At 31.7% G+C, this 13,447-nt stretch overlaps 1 protein-coding gene across 2 annotated transcripts in view; it reads left to right on the forward strand.

Annotated features, from left to right (window-relative positions):
* Positions 1-13,447, forward strand: part of LOC119829064 (hypoxia-inducible factor 1-alpha-like) — a 30,934-nt gene that overhangs the window by 12,771 nt on the left and 4,716 nt on the right. Inside the window, exons 3-4 of one of the 2 annotated variants that reach the window (XM_038351433.1) lie at positions 3,882-3,988; positions 10,611-10,764. In XM_038351433.1, coding sequence (XP_038207361.1) covers positions 3,882-3,988; positions 10,611-10,764 — 261 coding nt within the window. The remainder of the gene's footprint in view (positions 1-3,881; positions 3,989-10,610; positions 10,765-13,447) is intronic. The other variant, XM_038351434.1, reaches the window with a different exon arrangement.

Here is a 13,447-nt window from a genome sequence, read left to right on the forward strand (position 1 = left end):
CGATGACTTTGTCACTAGACGGGCGCGGGCAGCGAGCGCATCTGTCATGTTGAATATCATTGTCTCACAATGGAAGAGATAACATATTTAAAGTAATGCCCAACGTAAAGTTGTCCAGTGAGCCTGCGCCAGCGGTATTTACGTACTTTATAACTCAACATTTAACAGCTTTAACACAATATTTATTCAGCACGCGTTTTCATTTTGTGAATTCGCTCTTAAAACTGTGAATAAAGATATTTTATTTCGTGTTTATGTCATACGCATAAAATGTGTGTCGAACGATTGTTGATGATCGGTTGAATATTTGATAATCATAAATTAAATTTTTTACATGTGTAAGTTACGATAAATTTTACAATACTCGAGTTAAATTATAATAAATTTCAACATAGACATTTGTTGTTCGCTGCAAATACGCTAAATTTTATGTCGAAAGTCAAAAGTCAAGTCAATACTCACCATGTATCATTCTCATACTATAAAATCTGTGCGTACAAATTACTAGAACAAGATATATTAATCATAGTTTTTAATAAACAGGCCTTGCCGGTTATCTGTTTGTTTTGAAAAGCTCTCGTCACCTGTTCGGAAGCGAACAAACTTTGCATACAATGACAGACATACAAGCTTTCAAGTGTCTTAGCTATGTGGGTTGAGTTTACACTATTGGAAATTTGTATTTTTAACCTTAGAATAATCGCGATGTTAAGTTTAGGTAAAAATGGTATTAATCTCATATTTTATATACATGAAACAATTAATGTTTATCACAAACTAGTCGCCCGTCTTCGCCTGGATTGACACGACTAAAAACAAAATAAAATAAAGCACACTCATAGATAGTGTATTTCTATTAGTAAAAGAATTTTTAAAATCGGTTGAGTGGATTCAGTGATTACCTCCAACAACGTCACAAATTGATAAATTCACCTGTACCTGTGTATAATATTATATATATTTAGTGTATAATATTGATTTATGCTTTTTGACGGTTTGAATATTGATATTTTTTTAAATACATAATTCATGCTCGTGTATGTATACTTAGTCTGTTTTATAATAGAATCTTGACCTTGAAGAAACTTGAAGTTTTATTTTTTACTGAAAATAGTGATATCTGTGTACACAGTAAATGCTAAATTAGATTTTTAAGATTTATATAAATATTAAAAAAATCTCAGTATATAATTTTAAAATGAGAAAAAATTCTCGATAAATGTATTGCCAGCTTTATACTTCGCAGTAATTTATGTGTCCAGCAAAGCGCGTATCAACGCACAGTTATATGTCATACTGGGCATGTCCATATTCCATCGCGCTGTCTTGAGAGTTGCCATGTCTATTAAAATTTAGACATTTTCCTGCATGTTATATAACGCATTTTAATAACGAGATGAAGTAAAACCTTTACTACAGTGTGTAGTGTAGTATTTAAGTCTATTTTTTATTTATGAAGAAATAAATTATGTCATTGATTTGTTTGCGTATTTGCAATATCATTATATTAATTAAATATCAAAAATATGATCGTACACGATCGTATTAATTGCATTTAAACTATACAACATGTATAATTTGCAAAGTTAAAATTAGGTTTAATATTTTGATACTAGCGTTAAACTCGTAGAGAAATATCTTCTAAATGTATTTGGGATTTTTTGTGATCAGACTATCATGTATACTTATATATTGATAGAGTTACTTCAGTATCATAAATCAGCCGCTTCGTAAATTATAAACGTACAATTTGCGTTCCATTTGCCAAACCGTCGATGAATTGGTTTCTAATTTTGGTGTGAATATTTGACCTAAAAAGATAATTAATACGGAACAAATGATACAAACGTATATCATGGATGTTATCGTGTGCCCTTATAAATTACACGGGTAATTCAAATGTTGCTGAATACGAAATGAGCTGTATATTGCCAAGCAATGAAGAATCAAGTATAAATCTATCCAAATAATTGATGAAGCGATTCGCTTAACTTATTTACAATTTAAATCCTAACTTATGTTTCAATCTAGTGTTTACTGTTAATTTATAATCACTTTTAGATCAGAATATGTTTTATATTTAAATATTTTAAATATATTTAATGTCCTGTCACTCAAAGAGAAACTAGTGATGCATTTGCAGTCTAAAACTTTGGATAGATAGATAAATGGATATAAATAGATAACGTGAACGTGAAACGTGAACTTTTCTTTAATATTGGAATAAATTTATATTATTTTGTCCTCATCAAACTTATTATTTTATTTTTTCAATAGGCACAATGGCAAACAGCGTAAGTAAGTTAACATCTTACATTCAAGAAGATGACTATTGGATTTCATTTAACACGGTGATAAATTTACAATTATCTTTACAATGAAAACTGACTAAAATCTATTGAATTGTAATTTTATTGCCTTAGTGTTTTGTTCAAATGCTATATTTACATTAATCTTAAGTTTAAGTCGAGGGTTCGAAGAATTGAGGTCACGGATACGACATATTGTGAGATTTATTTGTCTTTCGACAATACTTCAAAGGTAATTATAAAACAAATACACCTCACAATAATACAATCACAATGTCAAGAATCCTACTTATCTCGAAATCATCAATTTGCAAGCGTATTTTTTTGTTTATGCGTGTCGCAGAGATGTTTATCATTTATAATAACGATTTATCAAAATTCCAAACTATCTTTTGTTGTCTTCATAGCATTAATATTATATCAAATTAAATTATTAGTGCCTATAAACTGCCAAAAAATTTTACAAATTGCAAAAGGATATTAATAGAATCCACTTTAATAAACTGGGAACATTTCAAAATGTAAATGTACATCTTACGTACGTGCCACAATGTTCAACTGATTAACTCATTCAAAACCATATTAAACTTTCCTTAATTAAAATTTTCGAACGTATGAAATGAATGTAGACGGGACGTAATGTAAACGAGATGATAAATGTAATTAAAGTGTACTTGACACGGCAAAACAAATATTCGTTTTGGGTCATATAATCGATCAATCACTGAGACCTTGTCAGTTATTCTGTTCAGATTAGTTCCGACTTGCTTTGAAATCGATAGGATATTTTATTAATAAGTTTCTATTCATATGGCGCTTACATCTGCTACGTCTTACGTTTTGGACATATGTAGAGTTAGTTAATAGATTTGTAATATATAATTGTAATGAAAACACTGCATAATTGGAATGAAGGCAAAATCAAAAGGACATTTTGTTTTACATATAATTGACAGATCATTTAAAAAATATATAATATCATAATAATATTATTAAATAGAACACAATCAGCATTCTTTCGTTACCTCGGGTAAATTCATCTAAATGTAAAACGATTACTTACTAACTGCTTTACGTATCCCCAATTAACATACGACTTTCCATTATAGGTATACGGTATATTTTGAAAGTGATCATACCAAATGCATTAACACTTTTAGTACGAGTCAATGGCCTTAATTTCATTTATTACTAGCTGCACCCGGCAAACGCTGTTCTGCCTTACTCTGATCATTTAGAGGTATGAAAAATAGATGTTAGCCGATTCTCAAACATACCCGATATGCACACAAAATTTCATTAGAATCGGTCAAGCCGTTTCGGAGGAGTATGGCAACGAAAACTGTGACACGAGAATTTTATATATTAGATATAAACTAGCTTTAGTCAAAGGAATATCCCTGGAAATGAAATGTAGCCTATCACATTCTAGCTTCCTCAACATCTAAAGCCACATGCACTAAATCGCTCTCATGCGACATGAAAGCAAGATAAATATTCAAACTTTCACATGCATATTATTATGAAGAATATGGATTGTAACAAATTTACAAAGTACTTGTTTATGTCCAGTAGCGAATGGCACCTGGGGTGGGATAGGAGCTCGCTGCACGGTGTGAGCTGGTACCATCTACTACATCCCGAATGCTGCAAGGAGGCTCAGAGCAAACATCGATTGAGTGAGTTTTTTTCTTTCATGTTGATAGCTATTTATATGTATTAGATAAATTTCACGCAAACACTATCGAATTAAGCTTTGGTAAATAGCTAATTTCGTCATTTTCGTTGCAATCTATTCGTGAAAGATATAGTTATTTACTCACTTTAAATTAAAGTTATTTATATCATTCGACTTATTTATTAATGTCACGTAATAGTATGAAAATTTTCTGTAAATTTCATAATTGTATCACACTAGTTGCGCCCCGCGGTTTCAAGCGCGTAAGTCGTATCCCGTAGGAATATCGGGATGAAAAGTTGTTATATGTTATTCCAGTTTTTTAGCTGTCTACGTACCAAATTTCATGGCAATGGGTTCAGTAGTTTTTGCGTGAAAGAGTAGCAAACACACATCCTTACAAACATTCGCATTTATAATATTAGTAGGACTAGCTGTTCGCCCGGTTTCACCCGGGGTACATATATAGTCTATATCACTCAGTGTAACTACATTTTTCTAGGGTGAAAGAATTTTTGAAATGGGTCCAGCCATTCACGCGTGATGGCGTGACCAAGTGAAATAGGGATTAATATGTATATATATATTTACCTTTAGCTTAAATGAAAATAATTAAGTTTCTTTACTCCGTTGCTTCATCATTGTTACCATATAGGAACAGTTCTTGCAAATCTATACATTTTCCAATAAAGCTTCCCACGTTATTTTAATACCATTTAAACAATCCTAAGCAATTGGTAAAATGTTAGACCACGTTCCTCAACCAATCGGTTCCATCGGCACAAAGCGCGACGTTATTGTTCCAATTTGTTATTATTTTGTACCATCCAATTATCCCACTTTACATTTATATAAAGGGCAAGTAAGAAAGGTGAATAGAAAGTTCACATGCTGAGAATTAAAGCTATTTGCTAATAAGTCAATGTCTAAATTATATGAAAAACATCACTAAACAGAATTTTAACTTGAATCAATATTTGCGGTTTCGGTTAAACGAATTGAACAATCATGAATTAATTATTCATTATTAACGTTTAATTTTTAATAATTGACGTACCCAAAAACGAAAGTAGCTCCCAATTCAACCGTTTTTTTTCTTGTTACTCGATTACTCAGTGCGTTTTCAACCAATTGATATAAAAATATATATAGTATATAATAATGGCTTAGAAGTTTAATAACCTTGTTATTTCGCATAACAACCAGGATCAACACAAAATTGGCTAAATCCGGTATTTATTCCAGTTAATATAAAATATCAACAGAAGCGCATCTGACATTAAAATACGTCAATCTGTGCGCGGTAAACGACCAAAAGATTCCTAAGCGCTTTGCATTTATCCAATAATCCGTGATTAATTGTGTCTTTGTGACCTGAATAGACCGCAATTAGAATACTTCAATGATTAATGAATGTGAACTTTTCCTTGAGCAAACATTTTGGATATAAATTGTAGCATTTTTTGCCGGCACCTGTATATCAATCAAATATAATATAGCAAAACAGGATATGTGTTTAAACAACGCTTTTCTAGACGTTCTAAAATAGAAGTTAGTTTTTTATAAACATTTATTATTATTATTTTTCACATTTATCACTATCATGTGTTCAATTTTATTTTTTATTTTTTGATATGACATAACTTATTCTAAAACTATTACTGTTCTTGCCTTTATCGTAAACGTAACACCAATAAATACTAATAATGTATGTCAACGAAATTATTCTATCCTTCAACCCCTCACGTTCTAGAGAAAGTGTAGTTGACGCTTAGCGCGCGTGACGCTCGTGTGTGAACGCTTACCTCGTTCTACGTGAGCGATTAAATCGAACAAACTTACTACATCACTAGCGCCAAAACATGTACAAAGAATTTTAAACTCTAATCTCATAGCGCGGGAAAAATTAAATTTGGAATTCGTACGTCAATTTCGCAAGGGACTCGTGACTTGATAATTGACAGAAATCGAGACGCAAAGTTTAAATTTGGAACATTTTCAAAATAAGCGAAAACAGAGCAATAGAAGTATCATAATTCTCCGTAATAAAAAACGAATGCGCACAAACAATTATTATAAACTGTTTCAGTTTTATTGCATTAAATACAATGTATACTGAATCAATAATTAATCGAGCGACATATCACACATGTCTATATTCAGTGCGCATTTTTTACATTCAAGCAATTAACAATTCTGCCATAATATAGAATAAACGTAACTCAATCACACAGCAACATTGCCTACCCTTTATTTCAAAATTAAGATAATTTATGATTATCATCATCATCATCATCATCATCAGCCCATATATGTTCCCACTGCTGGGACACAGGCCTCCTATGAGGGTTCAGGCCATAATCCACCACGCTGGCCAAGTGCGGGTTGGCAGATGTCACATGTCGTCGAACTTTTAATTCTTGGACATGCCGGTTTCCTCACGATGTTTTCCTTCACCGTTTAAGCAGTGGTGATGTTATCCACATGCGCAGATAAATTGAAAAATCAATTTATTTCCTGCGCGCTCGCCCGGTCTCGAACCCCGACTTATCGATTTTGAAGTCCGAGGTTCTCACCACTGAGCCATCACTGCTTTTATGATTATATAGATTAAGTAATAACCAATGCTCAGTATAACCACATTAAACATTTACTGTGGTATAACGCATTATCCCACATTTTAACTATTTATTTTCTTTGAACAGAATACAGATATCGTTGCTTTTATAAACCACGAAGCGTCCTAAGGCGTGGCGCACAAGAATAGATAACAATAAATTCAAGTCCATTACTTCCTAAAGATTGCGTTCAAGGATAGATTTTTTTATTAATTATTTAGCGCAAGTTATCGCATAAATACACTTTGTTGCAATTGTTATTTATATAACAATACAGGCTTTGGCGTAGGCCGACGAAAACAGCCCACAAATCAACTACTTTGCATGCGTATAATAAGTTATAGAGGATAAACATTCGCTATAGTAAACCGCAATCTTGAGTCGTCAATCTGTGAATCTAAAACCAACATTGAAGATTGCACAAATAACTATCTGAGCCCTTATTACTATTTCGCAATCTACTTACTCCCACGCATTTCAGATACTGCCCTTAATACAAAGAGTTAAGATACAAATTAAAATACAGCAGCGTTTTCGAAGTGAATAATACTAGTTTTCGGTACGGAGTATTCATGTATCAAGTTTAGTGCATGCTCTATAATCTTAATAATTCGATATCTTAAGAATAAGAAAGTCGTTTATTTACTTGAATGCATTATGCGGATATTTAACAGTTGTGGTTTTATGTTTTATCCAAAGCAATCTTATGGAGAATTTAAAGTTATTATGTTAAGTTTAATAGCATTATAGGAAATACAGAATATAGCAAAAATACGTAATGTTGCCATTTATTACTTTCTAAACAGATACGATACTATACTATATTACTTATTTATGAATTGTTTAATATTATGAATGAATTTATATTCTCTACAGTTTTGACATTTTAATATCGTGAACATTCTTATTTTTATGAGTTTCAGTTTAAAAATGTATATTAATGTAAGTAACGATACATTCACACATTTTTATTAATAAAATAGACATTATAATAATACATTATTACGAATATGGTTGAACTGAATAAAAACTAGTGTTAATTATTTTAATATTAATAGAATCAACGGCGATTGATTTATAGCATTCTTTAAATACGTTTTGTCGCACGCCATTTACTAAGTAATGCTATCAGATATTCGCCTTGTTGTTGATTTCCAATAACCATTAGCATAAAATTTCATTACACTGCATTTACACCTGCGATAAGTATCCAGTGTTATCTAGATATTTTATTAATTAAAACAATAAAATTTGCATTTATGATGTGCGTATCTTATTAAAATGACCCCAGCGAAGTATTACTCTTTAGGATTGAGTCAAAATATAAATATGAATCTGTTTCATAAAACCGATTTCATGCAATTAACAGTGAACATTACATACATTGTTAATGTAATTGTCATTTATTGATTTGAACCGTATTTGAACTTTGATGTGTTATATATTTAAACCAAAAATGTTATAGACTAGGCTGATGTATAGGTGTATTATTAAGTATGTTTTAACTCAATCACTCAATTAATAATTTACGACTTTAATAAGCAAACTATGTTTTCTAAAGCTTTGTTGGTTCGATATTGAAATTAGATAATAATTTACGTAACGCTTTAATTACATTTTTTAAGTGATCTAAAGAATAATAATATTTTGGTGAAGTGTTAAATCCCCCCATATGATTATCAATTTTAACGCTCTTATAACATGACCAAGGAGGCGAAAATAGCGATTTAACAGTTGTCTTCTAAATATGTATTGTATAAAATAGTGATTAAATTGCAATTAATTCGAAGGTCCCGAGCCCACACGGATGTCCTGCAAAGCAAACAGAATGCATATTTAATAGTGACCTCAGGGCAATCCATATTTATTGCGGTAAGGTTTCATGCGACCACGAAACCTAAAACATACTTGTTACTGCTAATGAATTATTTGTTTTACTAATAGGATACGTATATTAAGAATCGATTTAAATACTTCGTTGTTTATTATAAAATATAATAAATAGAGAATTGTGATGATGTTAGAATGCGGTTGCAAATATTGGAAACTGTTGTATTTTTGCATGTTGTTAACGGTTTCACGAAAAAACTGCTGGTCAATTTTACTGAGTGACATAAGCTATATATGTACCGCGGGCGAAGCCGGGGCGAATAGCTAGTATTATGTATTTTTCATGTAACATTAATTCATATATTTTATTATAACTATGATCAAGTGTAGTATCTGTTAAATTTAATTTATACTCCTTATATTTCTTAACCATTCCAGTTTACGTTCAATATCGCAATTTTTTAGTAGTTTACCAACTATCATATTAAAATAATGAAAAGATACTGATATGAATGCACTCTGTTCTTGAAAAACATATAAATTTATAACTTGAAAACCCACCACATAAGCTGTTTATGTTTAAATTCCTTGTCATTCTCGGTTAGCTGTAAGCACCGAGATTAAGTTATAAAGAAAATATATCATTCAATTATAGTATCCCTTTAAAGGAAGAATGAATGTAATATTTCATTCCGTTTTCTGCTGGTTCCGTGATTTATGATACAATCATGTAATACAATTTTCATATTTTAATACTAATAAACACTGTCGGGTTTAATTACCGTGTAATTTGCATGAATATTCTGTGTTACTCTCATTTTAAAATGCTAGTGTTTACATTCCTTTAAATTCAAATCGAAACGGTTTTTTTGTTTTTTGCTCCTTTTTGTACTGATTAATAAACCTATAACAACAATGGGATAATCATAAAGCCAATTATAATAAAAATGACTGTTCAAAACTTGTCTATAAATGAAGATATTTAGTCAGATAAAGGGATGTGTTTTAATTTATAACAGCTATATACTACCTATCTATAGAAATATGTAATTAAACACCGATTATTAAACCTATTAATGTATGATATTGTTGAAATTGCGTTATATAATTATTAAGTGTAATTTATATGTACATTTTAAATTAATAGGTAAACTAAATATGTAACGGAGAGTTGTTTCTTTCAATAAAGATAGTAACTTGTTCGATTATTTCTTTTGTAACTTTATAAAAATTCAGTAAGTGGTCTTTCGCCGGTATAGAATTAAAAATAGGCAAGGAAGTATTTAATAAGGCGTCAGTCCATTGGCAAACATTTTGAGTGAACACCTGAGCTGTCCACCATATAAGGTAACGCGTCAACCTACGAACCATTTCTGGCAATCGTAAATTGCTATCATAACATCATTGTCAAATGTAAACATCTAGTATTTATCTCCTCATATCCCATTATCAACTTTAATTTAAAAGTAATAAAGTGTAAATTGAAAAGTTCACAGCTTGTTAAGATTGTTAAATGTTCGTACCTTTTTCGGATGTATGCCTTAAGCTTTAGCTCGGTAATCTGTTTATTAACAATAGCCATATATTAGAGCCATTCAATTATTACAATTCACACTCAATCGAACATGAGATTGCTTATTCTCATATCAATACTGACAATAGATTTTTTAGGCGTTTAACCTTTGTCTGTACAATTAGACATAGTAATAAAATGCGAAGGAATATGATGCTGGTTTTATTGTGGCCAGAGCTATTTGCGTCTCGTTGAACAAATTAATTCCTGTTTTTTTTGTTACCATTGAAGAATTGATCTTACTGTATTATCTGTCTAGCGCGATTAAAAATATTTTCAATTAAGTAACGTATCAATAGCTTCTCTTACAAATAATCACTTTTATTTTTTCCATTATATATCAAGACGTATGAGTAACATATACTCGTAAGTATATCTTGTACATATCTTCATCAAATGAAATTGTGAGTAAACTATTAAGAATAATATCAAATATTCCAACGATGCAATCATAATATTTTCCTATATAAATAAGATACCAAACTAAAGATCCCAAAAAAGTTTAATTAAAGATAAAAAGTTTAAAAACCTTCTTACAGTTTTTTAGCCAAGAAAATAAGAAAACACAATTCGATATTTAATTGCGCGTATTTGGTTGTCAGTAACGCAATCGGAACAAGAGAGGTCGTGCATAGCGCTGCTGCGACTGCAGAGGCGTTGCGGTCAGTTCCTTTGGGTCCACACTGTGCTGCAACTGAAGGATAACTTGGAGAACTCGCAGCGGCCAGTCATTGTATGCACCAACCAAGTGTTGAGGTAAGATATTTAGATTTTCAACAAACTGAGACCGTTTTTTGTTTTTGTAACTCGATAACTCTGTGTTTCAACTGGTTAACGTGATTATTTTTGTGTTTGATAGGGAACTGGTATCTTGTCCTTGTGGTTTCCTTTAAGAATTCGGAAAGGTACCTCCTCTAGAGACGTCAGTGAACTTTTTTCTAGAAAACAATTACACTATTTTTATCTACAATTTGTATAGGCAGAGCGAGTCGGGCTGGAATTCCATTCCACGCCAGTCCAAAAAAATATTTCTTATTCACTACCGCTTCTGTTTCTACTTACTATCGTTATATATGTTACAGTCAAAACTCAAAACGAGCAAAGCAAGTTTTGATGTTAATATCAATCGGATCAATTTTTAACACAGGACATCGGTCAAAATCAGCTATCACTGATTATGTCAAAGATGGGTTCACCAGCAATGAGTTCTAACTATAACATATATGCGTAACTTTGTAAAAATTGTGTTAAAATTTTGTTAAAACTTTTACGCAAAACAGCATGATCAATTTTGTTCATACAGCCGATAAGGACTGTCAAAGGAATATAATGCAACTGAAATATACAAAGTTAATCCAATAGTAGAAATAAAATTAATAATACAAACGTTTAAACGATATTTTGTAATAAATGCATACAAATTCATAGTTAAACATTATAAAATTATGCACTTAAATATTTTCATTTAACCATTGAAAATGCTGATAATGTTAACATATTACCTACTTATTTTAATAAAAATAGATTACGCATTAAATTATTGCAGTATTTAATTTCAAAATCGAATAATGTTCCAAGGAAACTTATAGAGACATCGCTCGTCCTAGAGCCTCGTAATTGAGATAAAAGCATATGAGTGTACAGTAAAGGGTATGATGGTATTTATCGTAAACAGCCGACGAGGTATTATGATTACGGGCTTAGTTCTCGTGTGTACGGCACACAGTAATTATGAATTAACTTGTAATTGGTCAATTTTCTTGGGAATTATTTGTTCGACGTATGTTTACGCTTTTAACTTATATGGCATATAGTACCAGTCTAAACTGAGCTTTATTTATTAGCAGTTTTAGAAACCAGGTTTTGTAGTGCTTCTATTGTAATTTATTTTTATAAAACCTATCATTTTATATACTAAAATAATAAGAACGTTGAGAAGGACGGAAGGTTTTTTTTAAACTTTCCACTACATCTATTGTCCTGGAATTTTTTGTTCAAATACACATCTTCGAGAAAGATCATCCATTGGTAGCCCTATAGAAAGTAAAATAATCCCTTTGACCGTTTATGATTAATGCTCATGTAAAAAATCCCATAGTTGCAACAACTAATTGGCTTTAAAGCAGTTCTATTAAGTGAGCGATAATACCAGCTTGTATAGAGTACACTCGACTTTGAAAAATTGCTGCCATAATTTAAAGCGGTCACTTACAAACTTCCCTATTGAGATATCAATACAAAATGACGTCGGACTACGTAGAGCTCGCGTAAACACTGGCCCCCTACTATGGTCTTGTCTAGTCTAAACTCATGTTTCGAAATACCGCATATTCCGGTGCGAAAACTTATTTGTTTCACATTGGAGCTGTCGATTTACAAACGAATCGGCACACAGTATTCATAGTAAGAGATACAGCGAATAAATATTGTAAGGGGGTGATTTATGAAGTCAGAGCGCGTCTAGCAAGCCGATCGGCCGACCGATGTTGCTATCCGATGGTTTGAAATATGCTCGCAAAGGGCTATTGTTGTGATGTGAGAAACGGTGTTTAACAAGCGCCGCGTTTGATCGATGGCGCTCCGCTAACTTTATTCTCGACCGTATTTTATAGCGCGAAAATACGCGAAAAGCCAGCTAATTTTGTAAAATTACACCTCCAGCTATCTCGTTTAAGAGAATTGAATCTAGTTTGTTTTCTACTCTTCGCACGATAACATTGTTTAAGCGAAACACATTATTACTTCGAGCCTATTCTATCTTATATTACAAAAAAGGATTTAGCACTTTACACTTTTTTTTTTAATGCGAAATTTTTATTTGAATAATGTTTATTTTAAAAATTCGTGTGACAGGATCAAATTAATGTGTAGGTGTGATGGGTGACCTAATATCACACGATATTAAATATGTGCTATTTAATATCGTGTGATAGGTCATCTATTACACGTATCATAATCATTATAACAGATCAGCACTAAAATTGTACCTATCAATTTTGTTCATATTAATAACAGCATAGTTCTTTCAAATGCTGGACCAGGTCGAACTATTTGTCACGAGTTAATATGGGCTTGTAATAAATATCAATTAGGTAGAAACAAGCAGCGGTGGTATTAATGAGAGGCGAGCTAATATCACGAGGGTTCGCGCCTAATGTCACCGACAGCTAAGATTTAACCGGTAACTGGCTCATTATACAGTGACTAAGATTGGAATTAATCGCCGGTAGGAGGCTTCGAGATTGTAAATCTAAATTAATATCAGCTGAGTGGGTGACAGTTCGCTTGACCTAAACAATCAGCGGCCACAGGGCACAGGCACAAGCTCTGTGCACTAAACTAGATGGATGGTGTAAGCTACAAAATGCAAATTGGGAATATTTTGATTGAAAAGAGGGCCTTACGGCAATGGGTACAAGATACCTAATTGCTATATAAA

The sequence above is a fragment of the Zerene cesonia genome, chromosome 9, assembly GCF_012273895.1.
Source record: "Zerene cesonia ecotype Mississippi chromosome 9, Zerene_cesonia_1.1, whole genome shotgun sequence".
Taxonomy (NCBI): Eukaryota; Metazoa; Arthropoda; class Insecta; order Lepidoptera; family Pieridae; genus Zerene; species Zerene cesonia.